The 13272-nt window shown below is 39.2% G+C and overlaps 1 protein-coding gene across 4 annotated transcripts in view; it reads left to right on the top strand.

The window, feature by feature from the left end:
• The window catches only part of RAPGEF4 (Rap guanine nucleotide exchange factor 4), a 145136-nt gene that overhangs the window by 89431 nt on the left and 42433 nt on the right, over positions 1–13272 (top strand). For 3 of the 4 annotated variants that reach the window (XM_005519803.3, XM_088058877.1, XM_088058880.1), the window contains 6 exons: positions 855–908; positions 1216–1322; positions 2906–3027; positions 4457–4640; positions 9491–9575; positions 12716–12776. In XM_005519803.3, the coding sequence (XP_005519860.3) occupies positions 855–908; positions 1216–1322; positions 2906–3027; positions 4457–4640; positions 9491–9575; positions 12716–12776 (613 nt within the window). The remainder of the gene's footprint in view (positions 1–854; positions 909–1215; positions 1323–2905; positions 3028–4456; positions 4641–9490; positions 9576–12715; positions 12777–13272) is intronic. The other variant, XM_088058879.1, reaches the window with a different exon arrangement.

Consider the following 13272-nt stretch of genomic DNA (forward strand, 5'->3'; position numbering starts at 1 on the left):
TCATTCTGAGGTGGTTGCTGAAGCTTGATTTTATTCTCCTTTGTCTCCATTTCTACTGTGCTTTAACCTTTCCTTTTTCCTCTGTGTTGTGCCATGTGCTCCCCGTCTCCCTCTTACACCTGTTTGTTATGTGCCTGTTTTCCCATTTCTCTCATCCCCATCTCCCCTGTAGAGCCCCGATGGTCTTTCCTTTCACTCTTCCCTTTGTAGAACCAAGCCACTTGCTTTCTTCTTTTCTTTTTCCTTCACCAGCCTCTTTGTGAAGGTCCTTGCCTGGATCCCTGTGAGTGGCCTGCGTGCCTCTGCATTTCAGAGAGCGGCTACAAAAGGGTTGCCAGCTCAGCCTGGTGATAATTTAGAAAGCACAGATAGTAGAAGAAGAACTCTATCTCCATTCCTGTTTCTTGTGCTATGCTGTAAGGGAGAAAAGAGCTAAATAGGAAAAGGTGCTGAAGGAAGAGAGAATTTCCATGGTGGGGGCTGAGTGGTGAAAGCAGATGCGTGTGGGGGAATGCTGTTGTGCAGGAGGAAGAGCTAACTGTGCCTGTGTATGCTCAGATCTGGTGTGACGTTTGGCCATTGCCCATTTCATTAGTACTTCACAAAGTTTAGCACAGATTTGTTACTCATCTTCACAGGTCATGTCACTGTTTTAATTTGCTAACCCTCAACAACCAAGTTTGCCTTTAGGATGTCTTCAGAAGCTTTTTATATATTCATACCTCCTGGGCAGAACTTGGACTTCCACATTATTCTTTGTTATTAGAGCTTTTTTGTTCATTTTTTACTTTAGTCTTTATTTTATTATTCTGGTCAACCTTAAAAAAAATCTTTAATTTCATTTTATTTTTCAGACACCTCTTATTGAACCTCACATCCCACATCATCCTACTAAAACCATTACACAGGTAATAGAACATAGGTGTAATGTAGAGCCTGGCCATTAGACAAATGGAAGTAACTATTTCCAGCAATGTTGTATGAATCAGCTGAAGTGATGCTTTCTGTTAAATGTGAAAAGTGAATGTGAAAATGTGAAACTTAAAATCCCAAATATATACTACATTGCTCTGCGAAAGCAAGCCTCTGTGTGAGAGGACTTTTAATTCAGGAAAGAAGAGAATTTGTGTTTTGTTTTGCAGAAAGCAGTACAGATATTCCAGAAAGTTTAATATCTATGTGTCTTGGTCTTTCTTTTTCTCTGTGATCACCAAGGTTCCTTCAGAAAAGATCCTTAGAGCTGGAAAGATTTTGCGGAATACAATTCTGTCCCGAGCTCCTCACATGATAAGAGATCGTAAATACCATCTGAAGACTTACAGGTGTGTGAGCTGATTGTATAGAGGTCTCTGAATTTTTATGCCTGCCATTCTCTGATTTGTCATTTATGCCTTACCATACTTGCAGGTCTCAAAAGGTCGGAAATTATTCTGTGATGCTATTTGAGTTGGATGTTATGCAGTCTTTAATGGGCCTGGTAAATCTTTTCTGAAGTAATTTGACTGGAAATTGAGTCCGTGATTGTGAACAGAGCATTCACATACAAAAACTCTTCCAAAGTTAATAGCATAGTTAGCTGGAATATTCTGTGTAGTACCAAGTTAAAATGTAGATTCCGTTCTCTTTGTATATCAGCGAGAGAAAATAGAAAAGTTCATTAATATATTATGTTGCTGTACTGACTGCTACAGCAGTCTTGCTCACTGTGGGGTTCTGAAAATTCACCTGGTGAGAAACATTCCTGATGCAGATTTGCTGCTCTATTTAATTTTTTTTTCAGTGAATTGCTGGGCTCTCTTATCTTCCTGCTGGTGGCAGCACAGTCTTGCTGAAGTGGGATAACAATGGCACTTGTAGAATAGAAATCTGCCTGCAAGGTGTCAGGATCTACCTACTATTGGCTTAAGAATCAGTTTGTTTTAGTGTCTAATGTTTAAATCGAATGCCTAGTACATTATTCAGAGTGTTTTAAAGTAAAAATTATTTTTAAGTCTCTGAGTGTGTCTTTTTCTAAATAGTAAATTAATATGATTCTGATATTCATTTGAAATAAATGCATTGATTTTCCATATTTCAGCCCAAAATATATTTAATATACAAAGGTATTTGGCACTTGTGAGTTAATTTGAGAATATGTCACAATATTACATTGCTGATTGTTCCAGAAGAACGAAAGAGCATCTATGGTAAATGAAGAATATTGCTGGTCCAAACAGCTGCATCATTTTCTCTTACACATAACTGAGAAAAAATCTTACTGTTCTGCTGAGCTAGGGAGTGTTATGATAATGAATTTTACGAAGTGGCCATGTGGCTTTTTGGTTTTTCAACCCTCTTTGGGTGTCCTCCAGAATTTGAGACCTGCTGTTATCTGTCTCTGGATCAGTCAGGAGGTGCAAGGTGACCAAGACCTCTCATGAGAGAGCCTAAGGAACACTGTACCAAGACCAGTGTCTCTAAATACAGTGTGACAGAAGCTTGGTTACAAATGCAAGAACACCCTCATAGCACTCTTCCTGTGGAGGCTGCATTGGCATAACTTTCACAGTATTAAATTACTGTTTTCATGCAAGATTCTGAAAAGCATGAGGCTTTTGGTATCCCATGATATACAGAGGCTTCTTTTGAAAACTGGTTTGGAGGTTGTTGCACTGCTGCTATAGGTTTTGTACCATGTGCAACAGGCTAAATTTGATCCTCTGAACTCTGCATTTCCCAAAACACTTGTTTTACTAAGAGGATCCTCTTAGTGTTTCAAGCATGTGCATGTAGATGGTGACATGGGGTTTTCTGCAGGCAGATTTGACTGAGTCTATACAGAGTTTAAGACGTCACTATTATTGGCAGCCAGTGTGTGCAATCTCTTGGCTAGCTTCCTTTTCATTCCTTCCTATCTGTCCTTCAGGCAATGCTGTGTGGGGACAGAACTAGTTGACTGGATGATGCAACAAAGTCCTTGTGTCCATTTACGAACCCAGGCTGTTGGCATGTGGCAAGTGCTGCTAGAAGAAGGTGTTCTTAACCATGGTAAGATAAAGAAAATCAGTATCTTTACTAAAATATGGGCAGTGTGTGACATCAACGCCTCTATAGTTCTTGTTTATGAAAAGGAAAGGGATCGTGAGCCCAAAAGAAATGCCACAGGGCAGCCTGTTCATTCTGGCTGCATCTTGCTACCAGTGTACTTTTTGAACTTATGAGCACATTGCATCATAAATGAACAATTTATAATCATAACTCTAATTATACTTAGGAGTACACTGGCTTGTTCTTATATTGTTAGAACTGGGTAGCACTCAAACCAAAACCAAGGGATGTATTACCATACATAAAACTAACCTTCATCAAAGATTTGCAGTATTTAGAAGTGAATGTGAGTATTTGTGTCTGCTGAGAGCCATCATTTTGAAATGATTTCCACTGGTTTTGGAGGGGTTCCCAAATTCAGCACACCAGATATTCTAGTGTAGAAATCTGTGATTTTATGTTAGCTTTTTGATTGCATTTTACATTGATTTCCAGTTTCCATTTGGCAGGATTTAGTTGGTAACAGGATATTACAGCCCTCAAAAGGGTAGGTTTCTGAAGCAATATTCATATTTGAAGCTTTGCACATACATTTTTATTAAATGTAGAAGAGCAGCTCTATTACAGTAAACTTGCATTTATCATCTGTTGTGCTTCCCATATCCCAGGGAGAAATTTCCATACTGGGAAGGCAACTTGTTTCCACTGCTCCCTTACCCTAATGGCTCTGACTTGAATTCCTGCCATATAATCCCTTGAACTCTAAGGGGCAAGCTATAGCAAGCTGCATCACAGTATCCAACTCAACACAAACACATCACTCTGACTTGCTTGGAAGACCAGGGGTTTGTCCTTTGCAATATCATGATGTTACTTTAGAGGTCTTCTCTTGGCAGTTCTTCCATTAAGTTATTCCACCAGGACACAGGTCAGTGAACATGCCCCTGGGATTATGCCTTTATGATATACATTTCTGCTACGTCACAAGGGGTTTAGTTGCTTTTGCTACCTTTTTTCAGCCTGTCTAAACCTGTAGAGCAAAGTTTTTGTGCTAGAGAATACCTCTTAGAAATTCACAGTGTAACCATTTTCCCCGGTAATTTGTTTGATTAAATGAAATAGTTTGAAACAGAAAACAGAACTAGTAAGAAAAAAACCCACATGGGCACACACACATGTGTGTATACACACCCACAACACAGATGGAAGCCTTTTGGAAAGTATTTGTAGTACACAATTTAAAAGTGTACCCTTCAAGCTACATAACTTGGACATACATAAGAAATAGTTTCATGCTCTTACAGTTTTTCTGTAGCTCTCTTTCCCTTCCTAAATCATCTATCTGTAACAAACACGATACTACACAGATTTCTACAAGGTTTGCTTTGTTGAGGAGTGTTTAGTATTTGATGTGTTACGTTGTTTTCAGTGGACCAGGAACACCATTTTCAAGACAAATACTTATTTTATCGATTTTTGGATGATGAGCGTGAAGATGCCCCTTTGCCAACTGAGGAAGAGAAAAAGGAGTGTGATGAGGAGCTACAGGATACTATGCTGCTGCTCTCTCAGATTGGGCCAGATGCTCATATGAGGATGATTCTCAGGAAACCGTAAGCAAAATATTGAGTTCATATTATGGGTCTTCCTTGTGATATGGAAACAAGAGAAACCTACATTTATTATCAGCCGTTTTTTCAGCCAGGTCAGTGACTTCAAAGCAACCAGTATAAGCTCTGTTTGACCCTCCATTGAAGGCAAGCATTAAGCATTCAGATGGGGTTTAGTGCCACTGCAGACGTATTTTACTGCTAATTAAATGCACTGAGAATAAGGAATAACTTAAGCTCACCTTCACTGAAGATTTACTTGTAAGGGGCCATTCAAGACAGGCAAGTACACAGGGCTGGATCCTGCTACCTTGAGGCCACTGGCAAAGGTTGTCTTTGCTGTGGGACTGGTGTGGGCCCTGCCTAGTGTGAGAACATTTTTCATAGTAAAAGATTTTTGAATCACCTAACCCAAGTGCTTGTTCCTGTTCTGTTTCCATCTGTATCCTTTCCCAGCTCCATTCTTGTTTAGATTGTAAAATAATTTTGACAGCACTTTTCCAAAAACTTGCTAAAAGCATTGAATTTCAAAAAGTGCCATCAAACACTTGTGCATATAAGAACAGGAAATGTTGCCATGCAGCAGTAGTTTTGAAGTATATATTCTATTTCTTCTCCTTGCTAGAGATCTAGTCAACACAACCAAAAGAGCACTTGCTTCCTGTCACACAAGATACATGGAGAAGCCAGAGTGAGATCATGGTCTTTCCATACACCCTTAGGAAGTCATGGAATTGAGGTCTTGTTTTCCTCACAGACATGTCCTGTGCCTTTCCCACTGAGGAGCAGAAGTGAGCTTTTGCACCTCTGAACAGACACCATTCATTCAGAGACTGAGCAGTGCTATGTGTGCTGGGACCCTGCTTCTCTGTACTCTCTCCTTTGCCCCAGGCCAGCTGAGCAGGTCATCTCTTTGAGAATTTCTCTTTAGGTTATTTTGGTTTTTGGCTGCCTACTACATTTGCTTTCTGTCATGACTTCCAGAACAGCTAGTGTAAGTTTACACTAGCAGGATAAATATTGGTTACCATCTGGTGTGCTTACAGAGAGCTGAAAGGCTGGAAGGATGCTGTGGAAAGTACTGCTTTTCTCTCTCTGTCATCACTTGCACAGCATCACCTGAAAGAATACTAATAGGAGTTTTTTCATGGAATATAGTGAGGAGAAAGGTTTTCTCAAGACTGATACTCATCTGACATCTTTCCCTATCCCTGAAAGCGCTTATTTTTGCAGCCGTTTGCCCACTGAAGTAAGCTTGTACTGCCAGGGACCATATTAACTACTGTTCTGGTATTCAGTTTACATACATAATGCTTTTGTTAGTTGAAAATCCTCCCTGGACTAAGCTGCAGCAAAGCTGTTAAAATCTCCATGAATCCTCAGAGTCCTGCTAGTTTTGACTAGACACTGTTACAGCTGCCAAAAGTTCAAAGGAGTTGTCAAGGCTTCAGAGATGCTGACTCTGGCTGACCTGAGCAGGACCCACAATTTTCAAACCAGCACAGCTGCATTTTGTAACAGTAACCGTTTCCAGAGAGGTTGCAGAACTCAGATAATTACCCTGAAAGAAATAAGACAATATTCTTTGATGAGAAGATTACTTTGAGAATTTGATTGTATAATGAAGCTGTTGCTTTGAAAGGTACTTTCTATTGTTCGAAATCTGAAAATCTCTAACAAAAAGTGTCACTTGTTTTGACAGCCAACTTAAAAAATTCTCTGTTTATTACATTAACTGCAGCATTTTAACTGTCAAACTGTGAAAGAATGTTCTATAGTTTAAAAAACAGAATAGAGCTCAGGGAAATTTTTGGCAGGCTCTTGTTGCTATTGTGTTTTTTTTTCCCTCTGGAAACACATATACTGAATGTGAAAATAGCTTTTTGTGAAGTAGCAAACACAGCTCTCTGCTCCTTATAATGGCTGGAGCACAGGTGCAGACCTTGCTCAAGTACCTGTAAAAATTAATGCAGAATTAATACAGCTCCTCCTTAAGTGATTCCCTCTTTCTGTATGAAAATATGTCCTGATGGTAAACTCTAATTTAATACGATGCTACAATACAAAACCAAATACAATAATAACAGGAGTCTTTAAAGGAAGAGTTATATTCATCAGACAACAGTATTTAGCTCAGATGATGTTATGGATTTCATTCTTTTTTAATGCCCTAGCCTAAAGTAAGTTAGCAATGTGACTGAAATAATAAATCTGTATTATATGTTCTTGGTGGTTTCACCTAACGCATTTTTTTCTTAGTAGAGAGCATTTGACACTTAATCACGATGTTATGGGGTCTCTGATCTTTTCCCTTGTTCTTATTATCTGAGAATTTTCTGGTTAGCTGTGTAATAAAAATAATCAATGATACTGTTTGGACATATATGGCTTATCAATGGCAAAGTACTATGTTATTGTCAACATCCTAGTCACAGAGAAGCTCAGTGTCTGTGACCTTGGTAAATTCTCCAAGCACTGAACAGTTTTTATTGATCACTTAATATCACCTGAGTTCTGCCCATTAATGTGTACCCTCGTTCCCTACCTATCCCATTTATTATCTGCTCTATAACCAGCTATTGCTGTTAGAATGTGTCCCCTGCAGAAACTAGGTCTTTACACAGCAGGATCCTACAAATCAACATCACTGGGTCACCACACAGGTTTTAAAGACACAGTGATGCCTAATATCTCTCCACGTGACATCTGCAGGAGCAGAAGTAAAGATTAGGTACAGATACCTGCTACAGATTGTCAGTCCTTCCAATGTGCTAACATAGGAAGCAAATGGACATGCTGAAAGAAGAGTGTGTCCTTTTGTCTTGATAGAGATCTGATCTAGACATCTTCCTTTTATGTTTTGATTTAATGTAGAAATTTCTTAATTTGTTACGCTAGATTTTCCAAGATATGCTGGTTTTGCAAGCATGTAATAAAATTAAAGTTGCTACTTCCCTATTATTTGTTAAAGTCCCTTACCTTTTGTTTGCTAGCTAGTACTGGCTTAATTTTATGCTGTACTTAATTAAGTTGCTCTGCATAAATCATTAGGAACGTCAGCCTTGTAATTTCAAGCCAGATTCAGAAATGGTATTTTGAGTCACTAGAGGGCATAGCAGTACCAAACCAATTTCTGGTTTTCTCTTAACACTTTATTTGATTCTATATGAGAAGAGTAATTTAATCCAAAATGGTTTTTAGTCTAAATTTGCCTTTAATCTGGGTAATAATAAATGCATGTCATTGGTAAGTGAAGAACAGAAGAAAAATAAAGCTTGCTTAGCAGAGATGTCAGTTGTCTTTATGTTTTCTGTGACTTCTTCAGTACTTCTTGCATCCAAAGCAAGTCTCCATCCAGCTGCTTTTATAAAAAGAAGTAATGTAACTCCAGAGTGACACAGCTGGGTACTCCTGTGCCTCACACTTGATGTAGGCAGACTGTTGAATCATGAGGTGACTAGGCAGAAAACCTGTAGAGCACAGTATTTCTTCATATGGCTTTCCTGATCCTCTAGGTGCTAGTCTCCTGCAATACTGACATTTTAGGAAGAAAACTTCTGTCCGAAAGGTTCATTGTAGCTTTTCTTTTAGGACTGTCCAAAGATTCTACTGTGCTGTTATTTCTTTTGACATCACATGTGGCAGAGAGCAGGGTTTAGAACCATGCTTATAATAATGGAGCATGTAAACCTTCTCATTTGGATGTCCTGCCCCCAGACTGGACTTCCTGTATCCCATTTCCTCACATCTTAAATTTATCCTCTCCCATATGCCTTTGTTGTTATTTTCTTTTGTTCTTCACCCATTGAATTAATTACTTGTAATCTGCTTTTCACAAATCTAAACTATATTGTTTGGAAGGGCATAGTCCTATAAAAGTAGCTTGAAATAATGCTTTAAAGGAATTTTTTTCCCCATGTGTGTCGGTATGTCAGTCCAGTGTGCTGTCGGAAATTATATTACAGGAAAATCTGTTCTTTTAGCAAATAATGTTGTATTAGATACTGTAACTGAAGAGAATCTTGTGAGTGGAAAAAAGACTGGGAGTTTCTCACAAGTTCCCACAACTCCTCCTGTGTGCTGTTTATTAGGTCATCCAAAGCATCTCTGACACACTGCAGTCCCCACAGTATTTGTGTCCTTCTTTAGCAATCAGAAAATTTTGTGTAGCTTATAGAAATGGAATTATGTCAGCCACAGTGCCAGCCTCCTTACTACTTCTTGTGCTAGAGAAAAATTATTCCTTCATCAGTGCATGCTTTTCAGTAGCAGCTGCTTGTATTTTTCGGTGAGAGAAGCTGAAACTACTGAGTGGTTCTTATTTACCTTTGTGGCTAAACAGCAGCACTCAGCATTAACTGTAGTGCAGTTGTTAACTGTCCTCCAAGATGCTCTGCTGCATCCAATTTGTTCAGCAGAAGTTCACACACTCCTTTACAAACCACTACTACTGTGTTTGCTACAACTAATTAGTGCTGCATGTGAAAAATAGTGCATGCCCCACACCCAGGAGTCCTTTTGAAAGGAACAAATCTTTATGTACCATTTCCGATTTATGTGACCATTTTATACATCTATAGAACACTTGATTTAATCAGAAAAGCTGCCTAATCAGGATCTCTCTAAGGTGGTTGCCATGGCTGCTGCTCAGTGTCATTCAGGTAGCATTCACAGAGCTTCCATCCTTTGTGTATTTCAGTCCTCCGGCCAGAAATGTCATTCAGTCCCTGTTTAGTGATGATGTACACTTCACTAGACAGTACAGCAGCATTTTGTGTTTTTCTGTCCTTCTGTGAAGTATTTATTTTGGGCATTTATTGCATTTAGTTGTCCCTTTTATCTTCTCTCTATAGCCCTGGCCAGAGAACTGTAGATGACTTAGAATTTATATATGAAGAACTTCTCCACATTAAGGCCTTATCTCATCTTTCTACCACAGTAAGTAATTTTAAAAATTTTAACTCATAACCAAAACAGAGGCTCAATTTTTTCTTCTGGTTTTACTTCTGATTTTATTAAAGTTGGAGAGCTTGTAACCATACTTTCCATACAAAGAATTTATTCCATCTGTGAGGGTCACCCAAGCACTGTGCAGGTGTAGGTGGTCTATTAGAGATCAGATGTAATTGTCTTCAAGTATTTCTGCACAGCCTCTGTCTCCCTGACTTGGCACAGGTGCCTCTGTCTGGATCACTGTTGTGTGTAAATGTAGGTACTGGTACTACTGAATCTTGCAGAATTGATTTCTGTAAGGAGTCTTGCCTTGAATCAGTTAGGAGGATGAATTACACTGTGGAGAAAAGTGCACTGTGCAGTGCTTGCTGGTTGGAGTTCGATCACTGAATGAAAGAAAGCTCGTCACACACGGTCTCCCTGAAGTGGTCAAGAACAGTGCAGAGAACCAAGGATAAATGGAATAGGAGGGAGACTGCAGCTGTCTAATGTCTCACCATCATTGATACACTTGTGTAGACAACTGAAACAAGCTAAATAGCACTTTACTTGGTAGCAATAAGATCTGCATGCTTTCAGAAAAGGGAAACCAGTCAGAAAGTAGATCCATATTTGATGATATCTTCTTCAGAATCTCTTGTTATTTTCAGTCATTCTCAGTTAACTTGGACAGATGCAGATAATTATGAAGCTACATTACTGAAAGATAGTACTCCATCCAACATATAAAAGCCTGTACAATGTTTTTCAAAAAAAGTAGGCATTCAGAGTTGGTATCTGAATTACATTGGTGTTAAGGAAGCTTCCCAGTTTGACCATTTGTGAGACTCTGGCAGTCACACTCCCAGCATCAGAGACTCTCACTGCTGGGGCTGAAGCCCCTTCACAGCGGGCAGCTCCAGTGACTTGGCAGGTCCTGCTGGACTCCTGCACATCCCCCACTCACACAGCCAGACCAGGCTTCCTCACTGCTTCTACCCCAGGTTTTCCATAGCAGAGCCTTGTATCTCTTGCTCCATAAAGCAAATTATTCAGTGTAGTAACACAGAAACAGCTTGAGCTGGTGCCTCCAAGTAGGGACCCCCAAAAAAAGGATCCCCTGGGCATCCAAGCATTCATAAGTCTCATTCTTCTTCTCGTGTCCTGTGCTCCTGCTGTGTCTTGCCAATACCCAGCATAGACAGAGACTGAGAGGGAGTGGAGAAAATTCTTGATACTGCAGATGTAACCCAGAACAAAAAAACCTGAAACGCAAAATATTTTCAGTTCAGATGAAAATAAGATTTGAGGTCAGGTACCACAACAAGTACCATATGGAACAAGTACGACAAGTGATACAAACTGAAAAAAATACTTGGCATTTTGAAGTACAGATGATTCCATATTTTTAGTAAGAATCTGGAAATGCCAGCTTATTAAATGCATCATGAACTGAAGCAGAAGACAGAAACCATGAGTAGCTTAGAGGAATAATCTTCAGAGGAACAACTGACAGCATTGCCTCTATGAAGCAGAAGATCAATAACCAATGAACTTGCAAGGAAATTGAATGTTTCATTTATTTTAAGTAAGGAATAAATTCTGAAATATTAAGTTTTCTAGATATGGCACAAGCAGTAGAAAGTAAAACAGATAAAGCTCAAGTCTCGTGGTGGTGAACTAAAGCCTGCTAGAGAAACCTGTGAAGTTAATGTACGAAGGAAAAACATTTAATATAGTGTTGAAAACAAGTCAAACTTTGGTCTTCATCAAGTGGATTCATTTACTGCAAAGGCCAATGACTGAATCAACTGAGAAGACATCTGAGAACATAAATGGATAGGAATGCTCTCTGCTATGTGCAGACAGTGCTAATGTCTGCATTGAGGTTGTATTTCCTGGCCTTATGAAAGTATCATTGCCTTTGAGCAGAAGTTATAAAGGAGTTTGGTGAGCTAAGTTTTACAGAAGTTGCAGGCCTCTGAGTGTGTTCACTGGTCAGTGTACTTAAAAAAACCTGACCAAACACCTCTATTTATCTCTCTTTTTCTCTAGGCTGCAAAAAGGGCGTGCTTCCTGATTGTCAGGAAAGAGTTCTAGGAGAGGTGGCTGATGTGGTATGTTTGTTCTTGGTGCCTGAGCACCAAGGTTGGGTGGGTGTCTTTAAGTACATCAATGTCCAGATTTTTCCACCCATCTTAGGAGATGCAACCATCAGATTCTCATCTGGATTGTGTCCAGAATTTGAGAGTTCTTTCCCAAGTCTTTCTTTGTGGCCTAATTTTTATTTTTTAAAAAAAAAATTAAACAAACGAGACAGTGGCATGAAAATACTACTAGTGAATACATGTTGAAGCCAGCTCTTGATCTGTATTTGGCATGAAAAAATGAAAAATGGCTTGTCACCAGCTGTCATTCTCCAAATACATGAATCCTGCTGCTTGGAAATTGGCCTCTAAGTCCTTGGAGACTTGTTGTATGAAGAGAAACATAAAGCACACAGAAGAGCTCTACAGTGACAAAAAGCAGTTGTAAGCAGTGTCTCACTAGAAACAACTGCCCAGTCAGTCAGAGCTGTTCACACCAAGGGCAAAACAAGTCCAGCAAGGAGCCGGCTGACACCGAGGGCAGTGTCACGTTCTCCAGTTCCTGGAAGAGGTAATGAGGTGGATGCTTTGCCTGGGAAACTGTCAGGCAGAGAAGGGACTCAGCAAGTCCAGATGGCTGTGCCTCACAGCTTGACACAGCAGAAGTAGACAGACGTCAGTCTGAACCAGATTTCTCAGGAGAGAACAGGAATACTTCCATTGAGTAATTTACAATTGCTAGCTGTCTTCTGTAACAGATTAACTATTACCATTTGAAACTTTCTGTGGTGTTAATCGTTGATGATCATTTCACATGTGTGTGTACAAAGATGTGAAGACCCATGTCTTAAAAGATGCCCTTGTCTGAGTCATTTGGAGCCAGGAAATGGAGCTCTGTAAAGCCAATCAATAGGAATTAGGAGATCAAGCGAAGTCATTGATCAGTCATTGATCAATGATGCAGAGGGAAGGAAAGTACAACGGGGCTATATTATGTGACCCCATCACCAGGAGGAGTGAGATATGTATAATAACTATAATTTCTCTCTCTATTTTAAGGTAAAACGAGAATTAGCAGGTGTCCTCATTTTTGAGTCACATCCCAAAGCAGGAACAGTCTGTAAGTAAATGGAGTTCTGTCAGATCTCTTTCTCACCTGTGCTATGAACATTTAAATTCCTAATGTTTAAATGACACGAGCAAAATTTGGATGCATTCTTCAAAATTGATTGTCACTTCACGTTTAAAACCTAGGGTAATAAGTGTTAGCTTAGTGTGTTGCCAAATGTGGGGACAACACCAAAATTCTATATCCTTGGTTGAGAGTATGTATCACCTATGATTTGGGTGTGTTTTTATCTAGAATTTTTGGTATGACCAATCTCTGTTTAAAATGTATTTTAATATAATCCTGTATTTTAAAAAATCTTCCTGCACAAAAGAAATGGATTACTCAGACATGTTAATACTGAGATGTTTTAGCAAATTAATATTAAATTCACAGTCACTAGAGAACTTGGTTAGAATGTGGTGCTACTAGTTTTATCCAACCTGTGTGCTAATTAGTAATTGATAACCTGTTGTATTGATTTATTGATGTATTGATAAAGTAGTTG

Source organism: Pseudopodoces humilis, chromosome 8 (genome assembly GCF_049639895.1).
Source record: "Pseudopodoces humilis isolate 2021_Gansu_Grassland_sample_001 chromosome 8, ASM4963989v1, whole genome shotgun sequence".
Lineage (NCBI taxonomy): Eukaryota > Metazoa > Chordata > Aves > Passeriformes > Paridae > Pseudopodoces > Pseudopodoces humilis.